Below are 19,745 nucleotides of genomic sequence, written 5' to 3' on the forward strand. Positions count from 1 at the left end.
GGGAGGGGGAGGGGAGGCTGAGTCTCCTGCTGTCTGTCTCCCCACAATTTGGAATCCATAGTCTTCTGGTTTTCCTTTTTTAAAAAATCTTTTGGCTGTACCTTGGGGCATGTGGGATCTTATTTCCCCGATCATGGATCAAACCCATGCCCCCTGTGTTGGAAGCACAGAGTCTTAACTACTGGACTGCCAGGGAAGTCCCAGGAGTCCATAGCCCTTGAGAACCAAGTGGCGAGGCAAGGAAGGGTGCTTCTTAGACCCTACCGTTCAGCTTTAGAAGCATGCAGACACCTCCGCAGAAGGCACCGCAGCAGTAATGACCGAGCTGACACTCCGTGTGAAGCTTGCACTTGATGGTACACTGCTCATTAGTGGGGCTCTTGTTGCAGGGTTTCAGTTTCAGCTTTGGCTCAACTTAGAAGAAGTACATGAGGACTGAGTCCCAGAAGGAGAGTGTTCTCAGGATTATCAGCCCCTCCAAGACCCCAGGACCTACTCCACTCATTTCTCTTCTTCCTCTCCCTGCCCGGGGGTCTAGGTGGGCTTCCTAGTGCCCAGACCCAAGATCCTGCTCCCACCCCTTCCCCCAACAAACCCAGCCACCCTGAAGTCACCTCTGTGGAATTTAAACTCACAGAACCTGGGTCCTGAAACCCAAGTTTCAGAACAAAGAATCCCAAGAGATCTCCTAGTCTCCCACTCTCGTTTTACAGAGGGAGGGGAACCGGGTCCCAGAGCAGAGACTCCACTGTTCCACCTCTGGTGGAAATGGCCCTCCACACCCAGTTCTTCCCTGGAAACATCTATCACTAGTTATTCACCACTCTTCTCCCCTCAATTCTATTGATTTCAATTTTTTTTAGACCAGTGGTTCTAAATTTCTCTTCATGGAACAGAATATTTTTTACTGGCCTTTAGTCTTGGAATATCTAGGGTTATTTTCCTCTCAATCTATCTTTTATATATTTTTTCATTGGAGTGTAATTGCTTTACAGTCTCATGTCATTTTCTGCCGTATAACAGTGTGAATCAGTTATATGTGAACATGTATCTCCTCCCTCTTGAGCCTTCCTGTCACTTCCCCCCGGTTGCACCCCTCTGGGTCATCACAGAGCACCACCTTGAACTGCCTGTGCTATTCAGCAGCTTCACACTAGGTATCTGTTCTACACATGGCACTATATTTATGTCAATGCTATTCTTTCAATCCATCCCACCTTCTCATTCCCCTGCTGTGTCCTTCTCTATGTTCCTTCTCTATGTCTGCATCCCTATTCCTGCCTTGCAACTAGGATCATCAGTACCACTTTTCTAGATGAGCTTGTGTTTTATTTCTCCTCTCCATACCCAATGTTCTGAAATACTCAGATCTGTAAACAAAGGGCATATTTCAAGAAATTATTACCAGTCCTTTTCCAGTTTGCTGCTCATCCTTGAAACTCCTGAGAACATGAACTCCTGGTAGCTCAAGCTAAGCTCTAGACCCCGTGGAGCTTTTCACTGCTAAGTGCCCTCCTGGACAAAAACTCTATGTACACGCATTTTTTTTTTTTAAATCGCATTCCTTGTAGCACCAGAAGACACTCAAGATGAGAACAAAACATTCAGCCTTCCTCTAGTATCCTGACTTTAAAAAAGAACCAGTGCTTCTATTACAGACCCTAGTTCTTCTCTGCAATTGGACCAAGAAAGGTCCTTTTGTTTCCTATTCCTTCTTCATCTCGAAGCCCAGCCCGAATACCTACTGTAAGGTGGAAGTTCAAAGGAAGAATCTACTTTTTCTTTCCAGCTTCCTGAAACTGGCAGGATTGCCCCGCAGGAGAGCATCAGCAGCTGGAGACCCAACAACTTCATGATGCTGAGCCTGGACATGTGAAGGTGAGCCTGGCAGAAGAGCCAGCACTTGGGCCAGGCTCTGCAGGGGCTCAAGAAGGGTTTCAGGGTGGGGAGTTGGGAGACCACGTGACTGTCTCTCAGTGCCCCGTCTGGTTCTTCCTCCTCTCCGTCTTCAGCCACCACTCCTGGGCTGGGCACTGATGTCTCATGAAGCTCTTGCCTTCTCTTATACATTATGTACTCCTCTCATTGTAGAAATGGATTCTTTGTACTTTATTAATTTTTATTTTAGCAATTTTAAAAACACAGAAAAGTATGAAGAAGAGTAATGAGGTATTATCAGTTGGTTATCCATTACCTAGATATAGATAGATACTAGGGCTTTTTGTCTTTCATAAAAGAGAGCTGTAAACTCCCAAATTTTAAAAATTGTAATCCTATGATAAACTTTAATGGAAAAGAATATTTTTTAAATGTATGTATGTATAACTGAATCACTTTGCTTTACAGTGATTTACAGCTTTGTAAATCAACCATGAAGTGAAGTGAAGTGAAGTGAAGTGAAAGTTGCGCAGTCATGTCCGACTCTTTGAGATATAGTCCATGGAATTCTCCAGGCCAGAATACTGGAGTGAGTAGCCTTTCCCTTCTCCAGGGGATCTTCCCAACCCAGGGATCGAACCCAGGTCTTCCACATTGCAGGTGGATTCTTTACCAGCTGAGCCACAAGAGATTTTAAATAAAACTTAGTTCATTAATCCCCAAAACACTTGCACCTGTTTATAAGTATTTTACTGACAAAAATCAGGCCCTAGTTTCATGGTGAGAGAGTCTGATGAAAAATAAGGAATTGCAGAAATAATGATTGAAATAGGGATCTCCCTGGTGGTCCAGTGGCTGAGACTCCATGCTCCCAATGCGGGGGGACCCATGTTCAATCCCTGGTCAGGGAACTACATTTCACATGCTGAAACTAAAGATCTTGCATGCTGCAACTAAGACCAGGTGCAGCCAAATAAATATATTTTTAAAATATAGTAGTGATTGAAATAATGATTAATATTTCAAAAATAAGACAACCAGAGTGCTATTTTTACTATTAAGGCCTTGCAGTTATTCCTCCTCAAATTTTAAGGCATAGCCTATTCCATTCTCCTCTAGTTTTGCTATGCTTTGAATTTTCTTACTCTGGCTTAACTTTTTAATCTGCCTGAATTTTATACTTGGTTGAGGGGGATATCTGATATCTTGCTCAGTCCTCGTGGATCATGAGGCGACCTTAAAAATGGAAGCATCACGACAAGGACAGTGGACCAAAAGGAGCCTGGATCTTCTAAAGTTTTGTGGTAGAGGATCTTGTTTTGGATACCTAAATCCTGAATCTTGTGCCTGAAAAACAATTAACATCTCTTTTTTTTCTTTTCTTAACATTTCCCTCCCTCTTCTCAAACCCCTGTCCACCACCATTCTCCTTTCTCGATAAAGTTGTCTAAACTGTATACCTCATATAAATTTAAATATACAGTATTTGTGTTGTATAACTGGCTTATTTCTTAACATCTCTTATTTAAGCCACCATTTTCTTCTCAGTCACTGTTAACCTGTAGTTGAAAATCCAAAATGAGACCCGAGCCAAACTATATATTAAGATAAAGGTAGAATGAAGGCATGAAAGGTCTCATATTTTTTAATTTACTTTATTTAATTAGTTCTCAAACAATCTCTCTGAGGAAGCCCCTGTCGGGTATATATATTACCAAAATGAGGTTGTTAAGAAAGAGAAGTGGGTTCTAGGAAACAGGATCTCTAAACCAGGAGAAAGTGAAATACTACTATGATGGTGAAGGGAAATCCCCAGGGGCGCTCCACAGTGGGGACCCTAGCTCCTGAAGGATGTTTCCCCAAGCCCCTGGCCCATTGCCCCTTTTCTTTTTTTTTTCCCCCTTTATTTATTTTTTTTTCAGTGGGTTTTGTCATACATTGATATGAATCAGCCATAGATTTACACGTATTCCCCATCCCGATCCCCCCTCCCACCTCCCTCTCCACCCGATTCCTCTGGGTCTTCCCAGTGCACCAGGCCCGAGCACCTGTCTCATGCATCCCACCTGGGCTGGTGATCTGTTTCACCATAGATAATATACATGTTGTTCTTTCGAAACATCCCACCCTCACCTTCTCCCACAGAGTTCAAAAGTCTGTTCTGTACTTCTGTGTCTCTTTTTCTGTTTTGCATATAGGGTTATCGTTATCACCTTTCTAAATTCCATATATATGTGTTAGTATGCTGTAATGTTCTTTATCTTTCTGGCTTACTTCACTCTGTATAATGGGCTCCAGCTTCATCCATCTCATTAGAACTGGTTCAAATGAATTCTTTTTAACGGCTGAGTAATATTCCATGGTGTATATGTACCACAGCTTCCTTATCCATTCATCTGCTGATGGGCATCTAGGTTGCTTCCATGTCCTAGCTATTATAAACAGTGCTGTGATGAACATTGGGGTGCAAGTGTCTCTTTCAGATCTGGTTTCCTCAGTGTGTATGCCCAGAAGTGGGATTGCTGGGTCATATGGCAGTTCTATTTCCAGTTTTTTAAGAAATCTCCACACTGTTTTCCATAGAGGCTGTACTAGTTTGCATTCCCACCAACAGTGTAAGAGGGTTCCCTTTTCTCCACACCCTCTCCAGCATTTATTGCTTGTAGACTTTTGGATAGCAGCCATTCTGACTGGCGTGTAATGGTACCTCGTTGTGGTTTTGTTCTGAGTTTTAAGGCACTAGCCAGTGTGCTAAGTCGCCTCAGTCATGTCCGACTCTTTGCAACCCTACAGACTACAACCTGCCAGGCTTCTCTGTCCATGGGATTCTCCAGGAAAGATTGCTACAGTTGGTTGCCATTTCCTTCTCCGGGGATCTTCCTGACTGAAGGATTGAACTCAGGTCTCTTGAATTGCAGGTGGATCCTTTACCGTCTAAGCCTCCAGGGAAGTCCAACAACAGAGGTGATCAAGGGTGCTTGCTCCTGGGACCAGAGTGATATGGAGGCCAGGGTCTTAGGTCTTACTTCAAGAGTCTGGCTTTTCATAAATAGGCAGGTGAGAGTCTGTCATGTGTTCACTAAATCCATTTTCCTATTCTTATTGGGCATAGAGCTAGACTATGATTCTTTGTCTTTTTTGCCAATAGGTGGGACCACATTATGGCAAATAGAATGTTGGAGAGAAATAATAAGCTTCACTTCTAGGCCTGGCCCTTAAAAGCCTTCCATGTGAGCCTCCATCCTAGCTTTCTTCTCCCACCTGCTGGCTGGATGCAGAAGCAGCCCTAGGAGATGATGGAGCTATAGATGGGAGGAGCCAGGGTCCTTGAATCTTGACATGGGTCATTCATTGATCACCCTGGTGTATTATGAATAAGGATAAACTTTACTGTGCTGACCACATAAGTTTTTTAAATTATTTTTTAAACTTATTTGTTTGTTTATTTCTGACTGAGCTGGATCTTCGTTGCTGCAAACAGGGGCTACTCTCTAGTTGCACTGTGCGGGCTTCTCATTGTGGTGGTTCCCCTTGTTGCAGAGCACACGCTCTAAGGCCTGCGGGCTTCAGTAGTTGCAGCATGCAAGGTCTAGAGCACGTGTCCCCACAAGATTTTTATAAACTCTGTATTTTTGCTACAACCATGAGCATGCCGGACTAACACATGGGTCTAATTGAAAGGCAGAGTTGAGTGCCTGTGCCCATGATGGGATGGGAACACCTTTGGGGGCTGTTGAGGGTTCAAAGGAAAGAAATGAAGTCACAGGGATAAAGTACCAACAAACACAGAACACTCAAGTTGGTGGATCAGTTTATTTGGCAAAGACATGAGCCTTCTCAAGATTGAAAGGTCAAGGAAGAACAGAGATCCTCAGATGGAGCGAGTGGGTATCCCAACAGAGAACCAGGCAGCCCTCTTCTTGACCACATAGCCTCCAGCCCACACTAGTTGGGAGGAGGTCAGCTAGAAACTAGGATTTTATCATGAATTTAAAAGGTTCCCTGGAAGAGAAAAGTTAAGTGGTTAAAAGTCACAGAATTCTGAGGGGCATCCATTCCCAAACTTAACTGCACCCTTAGTCCCAGTTAATGGAACCAGGAAGTCTTCCTAGAAGATCAGGAGTTACCTGCTTTTAGTCAGTTTTCTCAAGAGATTTGCCAGTTGAGCAGACAAGTAAAGACTTGGTCTCCTTGGGCCTGGCTAAGAAAAGGGGCCAATGGAGAGGCCAGATTGAGGCAATAATTGGAATCTTGGACAAGCGAAGGATGAACAAATTGATGGGTGATGTTGCAGGGAATTGAATGAGAGTGAAAAAATGTGTGGTTGGCCCCCATGCTGGTATCCTGGTTTACTTTGCAGTGAGTGGCAGCATAGGTGGGGAGGCAGGAGGACGTTGCCTTATGCTGCTTGTTTCTTTGACCAGGGTTTGGGTGATGATGTCTTCTGTCCCAGGTCACACCTTCTGAACTAGGGCTAGCAGCAGTAAGGAAGTATCCCCACGCCAACCTTCCCACCCCAAGCAACTCACTCATTGTCCAGGCAGATGTTTCCGCAGTAGGTCCAGCAGCATGTGTGATTTGGAAAGGAACATTCCCTTAATTTAGTGCATCTTTTTACACAATACCTTAATGATGGAGGCTGTACCCAGCACTGATCAGTATCTCTTATTTCATCTGGAATCAAGAGGGTAGAAGTTGGCAGTGTCTATCCACCCACCACTTGGACAAGAAACCCTTTCTCAAGTTGAAATATCCTTGAGCTCTAAGCCACAAAGTATTTTTCTGCCCTTGAAGAGAATCCCTCTGTGAATCCTAGCCAGTGGCTTTTTACAGAAGACCATCCTTATATGGCATGACTTCCCTCTTACCACATGTTCCCACAGCATTGCAGGGCTTCGGGTTCTGTCCAGGTTGCCTAAAGATGGGGACATCCTTCACTAGGACAACCCCAATACAGATAACACCACCTCACCAAGTCTGTTCCCATATAACTTTAGATTGCAAGGTCTGCAATAGTCTCTAGCTCAAATTTCCATACCCGATTTTCAGATTAGAAAACTGTGGGTTCAGACGGAAGCTGTGTTGGTCTTTCCTCCACCCAAGGTGGTCTGACATTGGCCACTATTGTAACCTGCTAGGTTATGGACTGTGGGCAAAAGCTACATTCCCTTTCCATGTACCCACTATGGCTTTCAGAGCTGGGGAAGGAAGCTTGAGGAGATGCCAGTTTGGGAACAGCCAACCTAATCTTTCTTGGACGTCTCTTGCTTGAAGGAGGACTATTTTCATTTAAAGGGTGATCCTAGAAATGTGGGCTCTGAATCAGTTATACTAGACACCTCAGACCTGGGCAAAGCACCCTCCTCCCTGGCCATAGCACCTACAGGGAATTTTGTCCTTGAGGCCTCCCAGCACAGGCAGAAACATCACAAGCTCATAGGTGAGAAGCTCGAGGAGAAGAATCCAGGGCTTCATGGTCGTTTCTATGTGTGTTTGGGTTAGGTTTTGGCAGAAGGCAGGTCTTTTCCCGATGCTACTAGAGATAGACAGGAATTAAGAGGACAGGATAGGAAAGAAAGAGAAATGCTTGTGAATATTTTATTGTTCTTCTCCTACTTTTCCTTTCCACCCGCTGGCACCCAACAACACAGCAAACTAGCCAATGACTTCCCTGGACTTCTTCCCCATTCACATTAGGTACCCCTTCCTTTATGAAATTACTTTTTTTTTTAAGGCGTTGGTTTTTTTCTAATCAAAAAGCAGTCTACCTTCAGGTTGTATTGTTAAAGCAAAAAACTACAAACAGGAGGGCTTCCCTGGTGGCTCAGTGGTATAAAGAATCCACCTGCCAACGTGGGAAACACGAGTGTGATCTCTGGTCTGGGAAGACCCCACGTGCCACAACTACTGAACCTGTGCTCTGGAGCCTGGAAGCTGAAACTACCGAGCCCCCGAGCTGCCACTGCTGAAGCCCGAGCACTAGAGCCTGTGCTCGGCAACACGAGGAGCCGCTGGAACGAGATGCTCATGCACTGCAGCTAGAGAGCGGCCGCCACTCACCGAAACAAGACAAAAGCCAGCACAGCAACCAAGACCCAGCACGGCAAATTAAAAAAAAAGAGGAAATGGGTAAGCGCTATCCATTATTCCACCACCCAAAGATAACTATAATGTGTATGCTTTTTTATGTTGTGGTCATTATTTTACGAAATTGGAAAAATAAGAATATTTGAAATAATCTGATCTGTTGGTTAAGAACACAGGTAACAGGATGATAGAGTGGAAGTTTTAGTTGCGACCTTAAGACAGAGTGGATGAGCTAGATGACTCAGCAGGACTTGAGAAGAGTTGCTGACCCGACTTAGAAGCAAGACTTTCACATAACGCTGTGAAGCAACTATACTCCAGTAAAAATTAATAAAATTGTTAAAAACCGGAAAAAAAAAATGCCATCTGCATAGATGATCCAAAGTTGAAGGAGTTATAAGACAGGGTGTTGTAGGAGATCTCATTGGTCAAAAGCTTTGCCCAGAGAAGTAGACATGCTGTCTTCTAATTCCCAGTTGGGAGCATAAGCTCTGTGGATGCCGCTCCGAGTCTCCAGTATGTCCCCAACATTGGAGACTTGTATTCCAGTCATGACTGAAGACTCTGAAGAGCCAGGAACTTTTCTAAAGTGACCTGTAGTAGCAGAGAAGAGGGCTACAGTTTGAGAAGTGTCTGAATTGTAAATGGCCTGATGCCATTTTGTGTCTCCAATGAACTCTTGAAATCACCCATTAAAGGGGACCAAAAGCCCAATGCCAGCCAGTGATCACACCTACTGTGTAAGAACTTTCCCAATCTCTCTTAGAGGTCCTTCCTCCCCCTACTACTCAGGAGCCAGAAACTTTTTTAAACCAACTGGGGACGGAGGAACAGAATCACAAAGAACCCAAGAGAAAGATGTTGGCCACATCCTCTTCCACAGCTGGAGCCTCTGAGAAAAAGGAGGATCCACAGTTCTAAACAATTTAGGAAGTTGTGGCTAATTTTGTGGGCCTGCACATTTTAATGATTAGGTTGAGAAAATGTTTTGTGACTAAAGTCACAGAAGTTGTGGGCAGCTACCAAAGTTTTCCTGAAGAAGCAAGGAAAAAACTAGCTGTTACCTGAATAAAATAAAATCTATTCTGAATAAATACATTCTGAATAAAATCTAACGGAACGGGGTGGGGAGGGGACAAAAATAACATGATCACATCACACAAGTCATGCCAACAATACAATGATAAATATTATGATCATTCCCTGTGTCATGAAGAAAACAGGCAAAAATTCATACATTTGTAGAGTTGCCATTCTAGTTAAGTAAGAGAATAAGGAAATACATATTTGATAGTAAGCACTCAGGAGAAAACAAAGAAGCAGAAAAAAGATGAAATAGCCTGCTGATAACTGGCAGCTGAGGGGTGAAGGCAGTTGGGAGATAGGCGGAGGAGACTTAATTAGAAGTCCCTGCCCTCTCCCATCTGCTTCCTTCATCCTTTATCTGCTGTCTTGCTCTCTTAAAACCAAACAGGAAGAAAAATGAAAGAATCTAAGAAAAGGGTAAAATTCTGATATCGCGAATTACATAGTAACAAGGTAGAGGTTAGAGGTTGTTTCTCTCTCTGAAAGTCTTTGTTTAGAAGTTTTCAATCCAGCAGGAGACTACACTGTCCAATATGGTAGCTACTGGCACCTATGACTATATAGATTAATTAAAGTGCAAGATAAACAACAAAGTTTTACTGTATAGCTCAGGGAATTATACCCAGTATCTTGATGGAATATAACCGTAAAAAACAAAACCTATGCAGTTCACCTGAAACTAACACACTGTTATCAATCAACTACACGTCAATTAAAAATTAAACTTAAGTTTAGTTTCCAGGCATTTCAGGCTTCAATATCCACACGAAGCTAGTGGCTATTCTATCAGATAAGTTAGATGTAGAATATCTCCATCATCACAGAAAATTCTATGAAACCACACTCCTCGGAATGAAACAAAATGCCTTTGCTTAAAAGCAAGGCTAGTACTAGAGATCATTTAAAAGGTGTGGAATTTTTCAAAGGGATCTTTGAAAACTCATTGTCCACTCAGAATATATGAAATTCGGAAGTTGCAAAAATGTACATTTGAGGCATGTACATTTAGGAGATGAGGAGAGACAGTAAGAGAAGGAGATTAATGAAAGAAGAGGAAAGAAAAAGCCCTTAAAAGGTAAAAGAGCTACTCCATTGGTGGTCCAGGGGTTAAGACACCACACTTACAATACAGGGAGCATGGGTTCGATCCTGGTTGGGAAACTAAGATCTCACATGCCCCATGGCACAATCAAAAAACTGAAAAGGTAAAAGATCAGATGTCTGGGGGCTTCCACTCAGATGTTTATATATGCTCTCCAACCATGTCCATTCAGAACCCACATTCTTGCCAGCCTGCTTCAGCAGGATATGGGGAAGGCAAATTGTGAAGTTCACCTACTGACGCATTGAGCATTGGGCAATATTTATAACAAAGCATACAACCTAACTGGTGAAGCTCCAAGCCAAAGGAGAACTCTCTTTAAGCACAGTGGGCTTCCAGAAATCCTGTAAATCACTCACATTTTTTTTTGCACTGGAAAGCCAGCTAAGAGTGGTAGCCCAGTCCTTGGGCCGGGCTCAGTGTTCTGCTGATCCTCCAAAGGGAGCAGCATATAGCAAGACAGATATGCAATGAGGATGCTCTGTTAACCACTCATAGGCAGGGGTGAGGCATAAGAGGACTGGGTGGAGCTGGGCATGGATGGGACAGGCCTCTGGATTCTTGACACCCCTGCCTTTTGCACACAGAAGGAGGAAGACAGACACAATAAATTCAAAGCAATGGGTTCTATGAAGCTGTTTATTTGTATTCAAAAATAGCATTCTAGACGCAAGTTTGCCAGAGCTTTGAGATCTGTTCATTTAAAGAGCCTCATTCTTCGTCCTTTTCTCTGAGCTTCTCACTTGTCCCTAGAGGGCTTGTTCAGGATCCTGGGGATGCCCAGTCCCCTTCTTTGCACACCACAGGTGTACTAAATGATCCCAGGGAGGGAAAATATCATCCCGTCCAGGCTGGATACCACTCACATACGGAGATCGGGGAGAATCTTTTGGCCCTGATGACATAGGGTGTGTGGCAATGAAACAATCTCTAGGCATCACAAAGACACAACACTACTGCCCGCTCCTCCAAATTCAGGGTCCTGGGCTTTCTAGATGTTAAAGGACAGAAGAGGGGCTTTCTAGTCAGGGATACTGTCATCTTGTTTAATCTCTGCTCCTTTTACCGAGAGCACTTCAGACAGTCCCCATGCCCTCTCTATCAACTGTCTTATTCGTACCTCAGGCAATAATCCCCATTTAACAGGAAGAGTGTTGACATTACTGGGCAGGAAACTCACCTGAGCAAGCCACAAACAAAAGCTCATGCCTCAAAACCCTTACCTCCACCTACCTCTGAAGGTATCTGAGTGGAGTGTCTGCAGTAACAGGCTGAGTTTTTTTATCTGGCTTCTTCCTACTGGGAGAGTTGCGGGGTGGGGTAGGGGGTGGTGGCAGGGGGTTGTGGTCTGGAACAGGGGGCAGAAGAGGAGAAAAATCAGTTCAAAGGCTGGGAACTTAAAGGTGATTTTGGTTGCAGCCCATCTTTCCTTCCCACTCAGGAACATATAGGTCACATCACAGCCTCTTTGATATTCACCCATCGAGAAGTCCTGGATTTCCTTTGATATCAGAAGTGTCTCCTGCTAAGCCAGGAAGAACACTATGTACCTACTCACTTTCTCACCCACAAATTCCAGCTGCCTTACTTTAAAAGAAAAGGAAAAAAAAAACAGGACTTTTGAATAAAAGTGTTCAACAGGATATTGTCCAGATAATCAGTAATTAATGTCATACAGATGCTTGACAATAGGCATTTATGTTAAGAGAGGGCTGTGCAATTATGCGAAACCACATTTTGTGAAATATTCACATGATTCATTGAGAGTGGAGAGGATGGGTAACAAAAGCTACCCGTGATGATTCAAAATGTGAGAAGACAAAGAATTGTACATAGTAAATATGCAAAGAAACTAAAAAGACAGTATAACAGGGCTTATGTTAATTCCAGGCAGTGAGATGATCATCTTTTTTAACACTCTTTGTCTCTTTTCTTATAAATTACTTTGTAATTAGAAAATAGAAATAGATTACATCTTCCAGAAAAAAAAAACAAAAAACTTGTGTTCACAAAAGAGGAAGATTAGCTATGAGAGGAGGACCATCCCTGTAGGAGCCCCAGGGTCACAGGAGTGGGCCGTGGTGAGGGGCAGGCCAGGGGAGGAAACAAGGGCTCCTTGCTCTGCCCCGGCTTGGCCAGGAGAGGCAGCCAGGAGCCCAGGATCACCTCTCCTTCCTTCCCTTCCCCTCTCCCCACTCAGCTGTCCAGGGGAGTCCGGGCCAGACAGAGCGCTCACCACTCCGGCCAGAGTCATGAGAACCCTGACTCTGCTGTCCAGCCTGCTTCTCTGTGTCCTGCTGCTGCAGGCCCGGGGAGGGCAACGCAGCCAGAGGATGAACCGTAGGTGATGGGGCAGGGGCGGGGTGGGGGTGGGGGGGTGACGTGTCCAGTCTAAGGAGAACCCGGGAATTATAACTTTCTGAAACATCCTATTCGGACCACAGCACTATGACGACTCTGGTTCTTCCCAAACCACGGTCCTCCAGTCTCTTTATCTGGCTCTGGGAAGAGTGATGGGGATGGAGGGGGAACCTGCATCTTTTCATTCCCCATCCCCCAAATCCAGAGACACATGGTACCTACAACGGGGAAAGATACACCTGAGCGAGAATCAGGTGGGAAAACAAACAACTGTTCTTTGGTTTATGCACACAGGTAACGGCTAAATATACCAAGACATTCAAGGGAGTAGATGTACAGTAAAAAGCCTCCAGAGGGCATCATTTGGGATGTATAGGTCAAGTTACAGTTACCTCCGAGGGAGCAGGATGGGGAGAGTAGAAGGGAAACGAGGGTGCTGTGTGGCTGGGAAGCAGCAGGGATCGTGCAGACAGTGGCAGCATGAGAGGAGAGAGGATGAAGGGGCAAGTTCACCTCCCTCTCTGGTCCCCACAGATCGTGGAGAGTAGGGGAGAGTTGGCAGGTCACCCTCACCTTTGTGGAGTTCTCAGGGTTCGGGTGCAGGTTCTGTGGAGGTGATTTGGCCAAGGCCATGACTAGTATGGGAGATGGAGTCCTGTTGCAGGATTATGGAGAAAGTCCAGAAGTCCAGGCATTGAGGTCTATTGGGGAAGAGGAGGAGGAGTGGGATTTAAGATACTACCCATCACCAGGATCTGGTGAAGGGCGGAGGTGAGTTCCCTGAAAAGTTCAAGAGTCATGATGGGCCTGTGTCTGGGGTCTTGGAGGAGGCTTTAAGCTTTCAAGAGGTATTCTCGGGGGCCTGGTTCCACTGACCTTTCCTCTGCTCTGTTTCAGAAAAGCAGCCACCCCCAGAAATCAAGCAGTGTGAGAAAAGACCCAAAATATATCTGTGCACAATCCCCTGCACAGATCACCGAGAATGTCAAGCAAATAACATATGCTGCTCAACCTTCTGCGGGAATGTTTGTATGAACATCCTGTGAGTCAGAGAGCAGGGGACCAGGCATCCTGCCCCCGCCAGCCGTCTCCGCAGACACTGTGCCTGCGGCTGAAGACAAGGACATGACCCTGGACACAAGGATGTAACAAGAACGCCACCCTGTCCAGCCAGTATCTGAACAACCTGTCCCTGTCAAATAAACCAGAACAAATGTGGAAGGACCTGCCTGGCTCACTCCCGGTGCCTGTGATCATGGAGGACCCAGCGCAGACCCCACAGGGCCCCCCCTTTCTGGGTCCAGGGCTCTGATCTCTCTCCCCTTGTCAAGCTTCTCTGCTCCCCCTCCCCACCTCCCTCCTGCCTCTCTGCCAGGCCCCTGCGAGCCCAGCCCCCCTGTTCCTCTGCTCACTGAACCAGGACTCCCAGGGGGAGGACCCGCTCATGTGCGGCACCTCCTGGTCTTCAGGAGAACATGCCTCGCCCGGAGCCACAGAGGGCCAAGTTCAACATGAGATGCCGGGAGGCTAGACCCTGGGGCACAGAGGGGGAGGTCCCTGAGAAGGACTCTTCGTAAACTTGGTCCACCCCCATCCCATCCTGCTCATCGTCCTTGAGAGGTTCAGGTCACTGTCTCTTTGCAACGAAGAAAATGAATCCCAAGGAAGCGAGAGGACGTGTCCAAGGGCAAAGCAGAGGGAGAAGTCGTGGGCTGCTTGGAGGACGAGGTTTCCTCTGTGCTCCCTTCTGCGCCTCCCAGTGAGACGGTCCACGGGGACTGAGTCCTGTACTGTCCCTGCTCCAGCACCAGCGACAGGCTGCTCGTGTTGTGGGGCCCAGCCTGCGACCCCTGAGACCCCGGCCCTTCCTTTAACTGCATGAGCCCAACCTTTCCTTGTGGCCTCATCTTTCTTTTTTTAACCTGGAGGAAGGAACAGTTAGTTCAGGGTGATGTGACTAGGCTTGACTGGCACAGGATGCCTTGGGTCTTGCCGCTGGTTTCACGGTGAGTCAGTAGAAATTCTCCCCTGGGGTCCAGAGTCCCCCTACTCTGTGCAGTCACCCCTCCTCTGCTGTGGTCCTGGACTAAGTCCAGAGACCCGGGCACGTGTGTCCAGCTGGGACATGGGGTCAGTTGTGAAGCACTCGGGAGGGCAGGCCCTGCTGGAGGCGGGGATGTGGTGTTAGGCTCCAGGCCAGTGGTTCCTGCTGAGCATCAGTGAAGGAGACAGGACATGCCTGCATCAGCCCAGAGCCTCTGACCCATCTCAGGAGCATCACAGGGCTTCTGGTACTGGAGGGTGTCCTCCACTTCCGCTAAGAGCTGCCCTCGGACAGGGGGGCCTTAGGAAAGAGATCATGATCCACTAGCAACTCAGACATCTTTGGAGGTAGTTGGGTGCTAAGGGCATGCTCTATAGGAGTTCTTATGTGGTCCTTCCTCAGATAACCTCACTCTACAAGCATTTTCCCAATGTTTGACTATCCCCTCAAACACCCTGGGACAGACTGTTAAGAGAGGTAAAATCACCTGCCCAGGGCCACATGGTGAATGACCTCCCGTGGACATTGTGTCCTACTTCACTGGTGTATCACAGGTACCAGGCTGACCTATTCCTTACCACTGGTGAACACCATGCACCATGAATTTTACTGGAAGCAACTGCTGTTCTCCCTGTGGTGACTGGTACCCTGACCCCCTCTGGATAGTCCACACTGCTCTAGAGAACTCAGAGGCCACACCTAGAATGCTATGGCTAGGAAAGAGGAGTGCTTGCCCGGATACCACTTCATGTTCTGTTTTTATTAGAATAAACAATGGCCTATTACATAAAAGGGAGGAGTGGGGGGGGTCCCTTGGAAGACACTGAAATCTATGGAGACAAAGGAGGAAACCAGTGCAGACTTTGCCATGATCTGGGTCTCCAAAAGGTCAAGTCTCTGCCTACAGAAAATCGCAGATCAGGACTGATCTGTTTGTGACAAACACATGGGCTCGTGGTTTATTCATTCCTTCATTTATCTATTGTCTGTCTGTCTCTCTATATATTTATTTATTATATGATTTGTTCTCCTCTCGAGTTCCAGAGCTTCCCCTAGCAAATTTTTACCTCTCGTTCCTATCAACCAAGATAATCGGAAGTAGCTTTCTCCCATGTACAGACCTAGCAATAGACCCTCGGTGTCTTACTTCATGACTAATTCATCTCTTTGGGCTTTTTTTTTATGGTTTTTCCCCCCATTTATTTTTATTATTTGGAGGCTAATTACTTTACAATATTGTAGTAGTTTTTGCTATACATTGATATGAATCAGCCATAGATTTACATTTGTTCCCCATCCCGATCCCCCCTCCCACCTCCCTCTCTATCCCATCCCTCTGGGTCTTCCCAGTGCACCAGCCCTGAGCACTTGTCTCATGCATCCAACCTGGGCTGGTGATCTGTTTCACCCTTAATAGTATACTTGTTTCAATGCTATTCTTTCAGAACATCCCACCCTTGCCTTTTCCCACAGAGTCTAAAAGTCTGTTCCATACATGTGTGTCTCTTTTTCTGTCTTGCATATAGCATTATTGTTACCATCTTTTTAAATTCCATATTTATGTGTTAGTATACTGTATTGGTATTTATCTTTCTGGCTTACTTCACTCTGTATAATGGGCTCCAGTTTCATCCATCTCATTAGAACTGATTCAAATGAATTCTTTTTAATGGCTGAGTAATATTCCATGGTGTATATGTACCACAGCTTCCTTATCCATTCATCTGCTGATGGGCATCTAGGTTGCTTCCATGTCCTAGCTATTATAAACAGTGCTGCGATGAACATTGGGGTGCACGTGTCTCTTTCAGATCTGGTTTCCTCAGTGTGTATGCCCAGAAGTGGAATTGCTGGGTCATATGGCAGTTCTATTTCCAGTTTTTTAAGAAATCTCCACACTGTTTTCCATAGTGGCTGTACTAGTTTGCATTCCCACCAACACTGTAAGAGGGTTCCCTTTTCTCCACACCCTCTCCAGCATTTATTGCTTGTAGACTTTTGGATAGCAGCCATCCTGACTGGTGTGTAATGGTACCTCATTGTGGTTTTGATTTGCATTTCTCTGATAATGAGTGATGTTGAGCATCTTTTCATGTGTTTGTTAGCCATATGCATGTCTTCTTTGACTCCGTTATTCTTGCTCCTACCTCCAAAATGGCGCTTAGCTACCTGCAGGAGGAGAGGAAAGAGAGAGGAAACTGCCTACTCTCTTTCTAGGTGTGGAAGGAACAACCATTTTAATTCAAACTTAGTGTTTCAGCTGTTGCAACCCAAGCAACAAATGTTTCAACTCAAGCCCACTGTTGCTTGGGCTTAGACTTTTTTCTAAATTTATTATATTATATTTTGAATAATCTAATAATATATTATTGGATATAATATATTATTATAGTTTAAGTTTAGGCAGTGACTAGAAAAGTCTAGTTCTATACCCAAGCTCTCATACAGAACCAGGAAATGAAGTAGCTCTTCTGGATATATTTAAATGGGACAAAGGACCAACAGTGTAAGAGGGTTCCCTTTTCTCCACACCCTGTCCAGCATTTATTGCTTATAGACTTTTGGATAGCAGCCATTCTGACTGGCGTGTAATGGTACCTCATTGAGGTTTTGATTTGCATTTCTCTGATAATGAGTGATGTTGAGCATCTTTTCATGTGTTTGTCTTTGGGCTTTTGACTTCATAGTCTGAAAAGACTTTGATCCCTTGGTGTTCCATGGACCATCACGCGGGATTCATCACACATATGACACTCTGCTCACTGGCCATAGAGAATGGAAATAGCAGGCGTCCTAGGTGCTTTAGCACTTGCATGCCAGAGGGTGGGGCAATAGTCCAGACTGACAGTAGCCTGACACCTGACAAGAGTCCAGGACTTGCTCTGCTGGTAACATTTCCAGAGATCCAGCTGTCCAGGCGTATAGGAAAGTCTCTCTGAGGCAGCAGACAAGCTGCTGCACCTTCTGCTGCCCACCGTGAAGAAAGACACAATGCATGGTGGGGCTCTTTGCTTTGTTGTTGTTGTTGTTTTGGTTTTTGGCCATGACACACAGCTTGCAGGATCTTAGTTCCCTAACTAGGGACTGAACCCAGACCACAACAATGGAAGCACCGAGTCCTAACTACTGAGCCACCAGGGATCTCCCTTGGTGGAGCTGTTTGGATTTTGGAGACAATAAAGGCCACTTTGGGGGCACTCTGCTCTTATTGACTTTCTGGGGGAACATAAGTTTGATGGTTTTTTAAAATAATTAATTCATTAATTTTTATTTTTGGTTGCACTGGGTCTTCAGAGCCACACATGGGCTTTCTCTAGTTGCAGCGATTGGGGGCTACTCTTTGTTGCTGTGCATGGGCTTCTCATTGCAGTGACTTCTCTTGTTGCAGAGCACTGGTTGTAGGCGCATGGGCTTCAGTACTTGCAGCATGCCGGCTCAGTGGTTGTGGCTCTTGGGCTCTAGAACATGGGCTTAATTGCTCCGCAGCATGTGGAACCTTCCCAGACAGGGGATTGAACCCATGTCCCCTGCACTGACAGGCAGATTCTCATCCATTGGACCACCAGAGGAGTCCAAGGCTGCTAGTTTTGAGTGGAATCCAGATTAAGGAATATTTCTGCAACAGGGCCAGGATATTTTGCAAGTTGCCTGCCCCTTGGGTCTTAGCTGCTAGCACATGCATTATACAAAGTATCTGTGGTTGGTTAAGATGCTGACTGGTCTGTTTGCAAGTTCCAGCAGGAGAATCAAAGAATACACACCTGTATTGAGGTCAGACTTTCTCTTCTGTTGTCAGATGGTTTCCATTTTTGAAGCAGCTTTTTCCTTGCTAGCAAACCCTGGTAAAGACCCATGTCTAACCAGGGAACATCAAACCACTCTGCAACTGGAAGTTTCCATCACAACTTGGGGGTTATCTGATCTATGAAGTCTCAAAATGGGGGGCAGTGGATAGAGGCGGTTCCCTGTCAAATGGAAATGGTATAAATGAGACTGGGCTTGATCGGCTCCAGAGGAAATGAGTCACCTGTATAACCAGGTGTTTGCACTCTGAGGACCCACTGACTTCCACTCTAGCTTCCTTCTTTCCCACGGCCTCTAAGTCTACAAGAGGTCCTGCCATTTCTGTGTCACTGTTGGCACTCTGAGAAATGCTGTCTTCCTGTGTTTGCCTATTTAGGGTTTCTTGCACTTGCACCTCTCCTTTTGATTTCTCGGGATCCAGGGATCTACTGTAGATGTCAGCCTTGTTCTCAGTATTCCTCCATTTGTGTTCAGACTTCCATTTTCTGAGGGTTATTTTACCCGTGTCCTGTGTTAAGCTCAGTGCCCCTGCCTCATTTCCAGACATTCAGTCTCTGTGACCTTCATATGTCTCCGCTTCCTTGATGGCTCAGCGGGTAAAGAATCCGCCTGTGACACAAGAGACGCAGGTTCAATCTCTGGGTCGGGAAGATCTCCTGGAGAAGGAGATGGCAACCTAGTCCAGTAATCTTGCTTGAAAAATCCCATCGACAAAAGATCCTGGTGGGCTACAGTCCATGGGGTCACTAAGAGTTGGACATGACCGAGTGACTAAGCATGCACGCACAGACATGGACTCCGACACCGCATCTGCTGAATTGTTTATTTCTCTCCTGACAGATTGAAATTTGTAACATTCTCTGTTTCCTCACTAGGCTGACGGTTATGTGTGGAGTGATTTATTTGCTCCTTATTGATCTGTATGGATTTTCTGAAAACAGCTAAAGTTAGATAGCCACAATTACGCTGTGTCTATTTACTTATTTAGTTTCTTATTTATTTATTTATATCTTGCCCTTAAGAACTTCAAGGAGTTGCTTAAACTCCTCTGTGTCTCAGTTTCTGTATCTGTAAAATAGGAATGAGAGTACTAAACTCATAGGGTTATTGAGAGTACTAGCTAAGACATGTTAAATATCTGACAGTAAATTTGGTATTAAATTGGGTGGTGCTTGACACTTCATTGGGTAACACTCTCATTTGTGATGTAACTAACCTACAATCACTGCCTGTATTTCAGACATTGGTTTTAAGTGCTTAACAGATAATCATTCACGGAACCCTCACAATAACCCTATGAGGAAAGCACCGCTATTAATCCACTTTGTCAATGAGGAAATTGATGCACGGAGATTAGTGACTCACCCAAAGTAAGTGGGAACT

At 45.3% G+C, this 19,745-nt stretch overlaps 2 protein-coding genes across 2 annotated transcripts; one reads left to right on the forward strand and one right to left on the reverse strand.

Annotated features, from left to right (window-relative positions):
- Window positions 1–6,403: 6,403 nt before the first annotated feature.
- WFDC9 (WAP four-disulfide core domain 9) lies at window positions 6,404–7,353 on the reverse strand. The gene is made up of 2 exons (XM_043882841.1): window positions 7,263–7,353; window positions 6,404–6,552 (listed from the first exon to the last, which is right to left on the reverse strand). Exons 1-2 carry the CDS (start codon window positions 7,351–7,353, stop codon window positions 6,404–6,406), a joined length of 240 nt encoding a protein of 79 aa, XP_043738776.1.
- Window positions 7,354–12,390: 5,037 nt separating this feature from the next.
- Window positions 12,391–13,667, forward strand: LOC122682247 (WAP four-disulfide core domain protein 10A-like). Its single transcript, XM_043885151.1, has 2 exons — window positions 12,391–12,493; window positions 13,412–13,667. The coding sequence occupies exons 1-2, from the start codon at window positions 12,406–12,408 to the stop codon at window positions 13,558–13,560; spliced, it is 237 nt and encodes a 78-aa protein (XP_043741086.1). The 5' UTR covers window positions 12,391–12,405; the 3' UTR covers window positions 13,561–13,667.
- The last annotated feature ends 6,078 nt before the right edge of the window (window positions 13,668–19,745 follow it).

Source organism: Cervus elaphus, chromosome 23 (genome assembly GCF_910594005.1).
Source record: "Cervus elaphus chromosome 23, mCerEla1.1, whole genome shotgun sequence".
Classification (NCBI taxonomy): Eukaryota; Metazoa; Chordata; class Mammalia; order Artiodactyla; family Cervidae; genus Cervus; species Cervus elaphus.

Excerpts from the sequence above, each read along its gene's own strand:
- LOC122682247 (XM_043885151.1), top strand. The coding sequence starts at position 12,406 with ATGAGAACCCTGACTCTGCTGTCCAGCCTGCTTCTCTGTGTCCTGCTG. Across the intron at positions 12,494-13,411 it reads ACGCAGCCAGAGGATGAACC|AAAAGCAGCCACCCCCAGAA; the intron begins GTAGGTGATGGG and ends GCTCTGTTTCAG.
- WFDC9 (XM_043882841.1), bottom strand. The coding sequence starts at position 7,353 with ATGAAGCCCTGGATTCTTCTCCTCGAGCTTCTCACCTATGAGCTTGTG. Across the intron at positions 6,553-7,262 it reads CCTCAAGGACAAAATTCCCT|ATGAAATAAGAGATACTGAT; the intron begins GTAGGTGCTATG and ends TCTTGATTCCAG.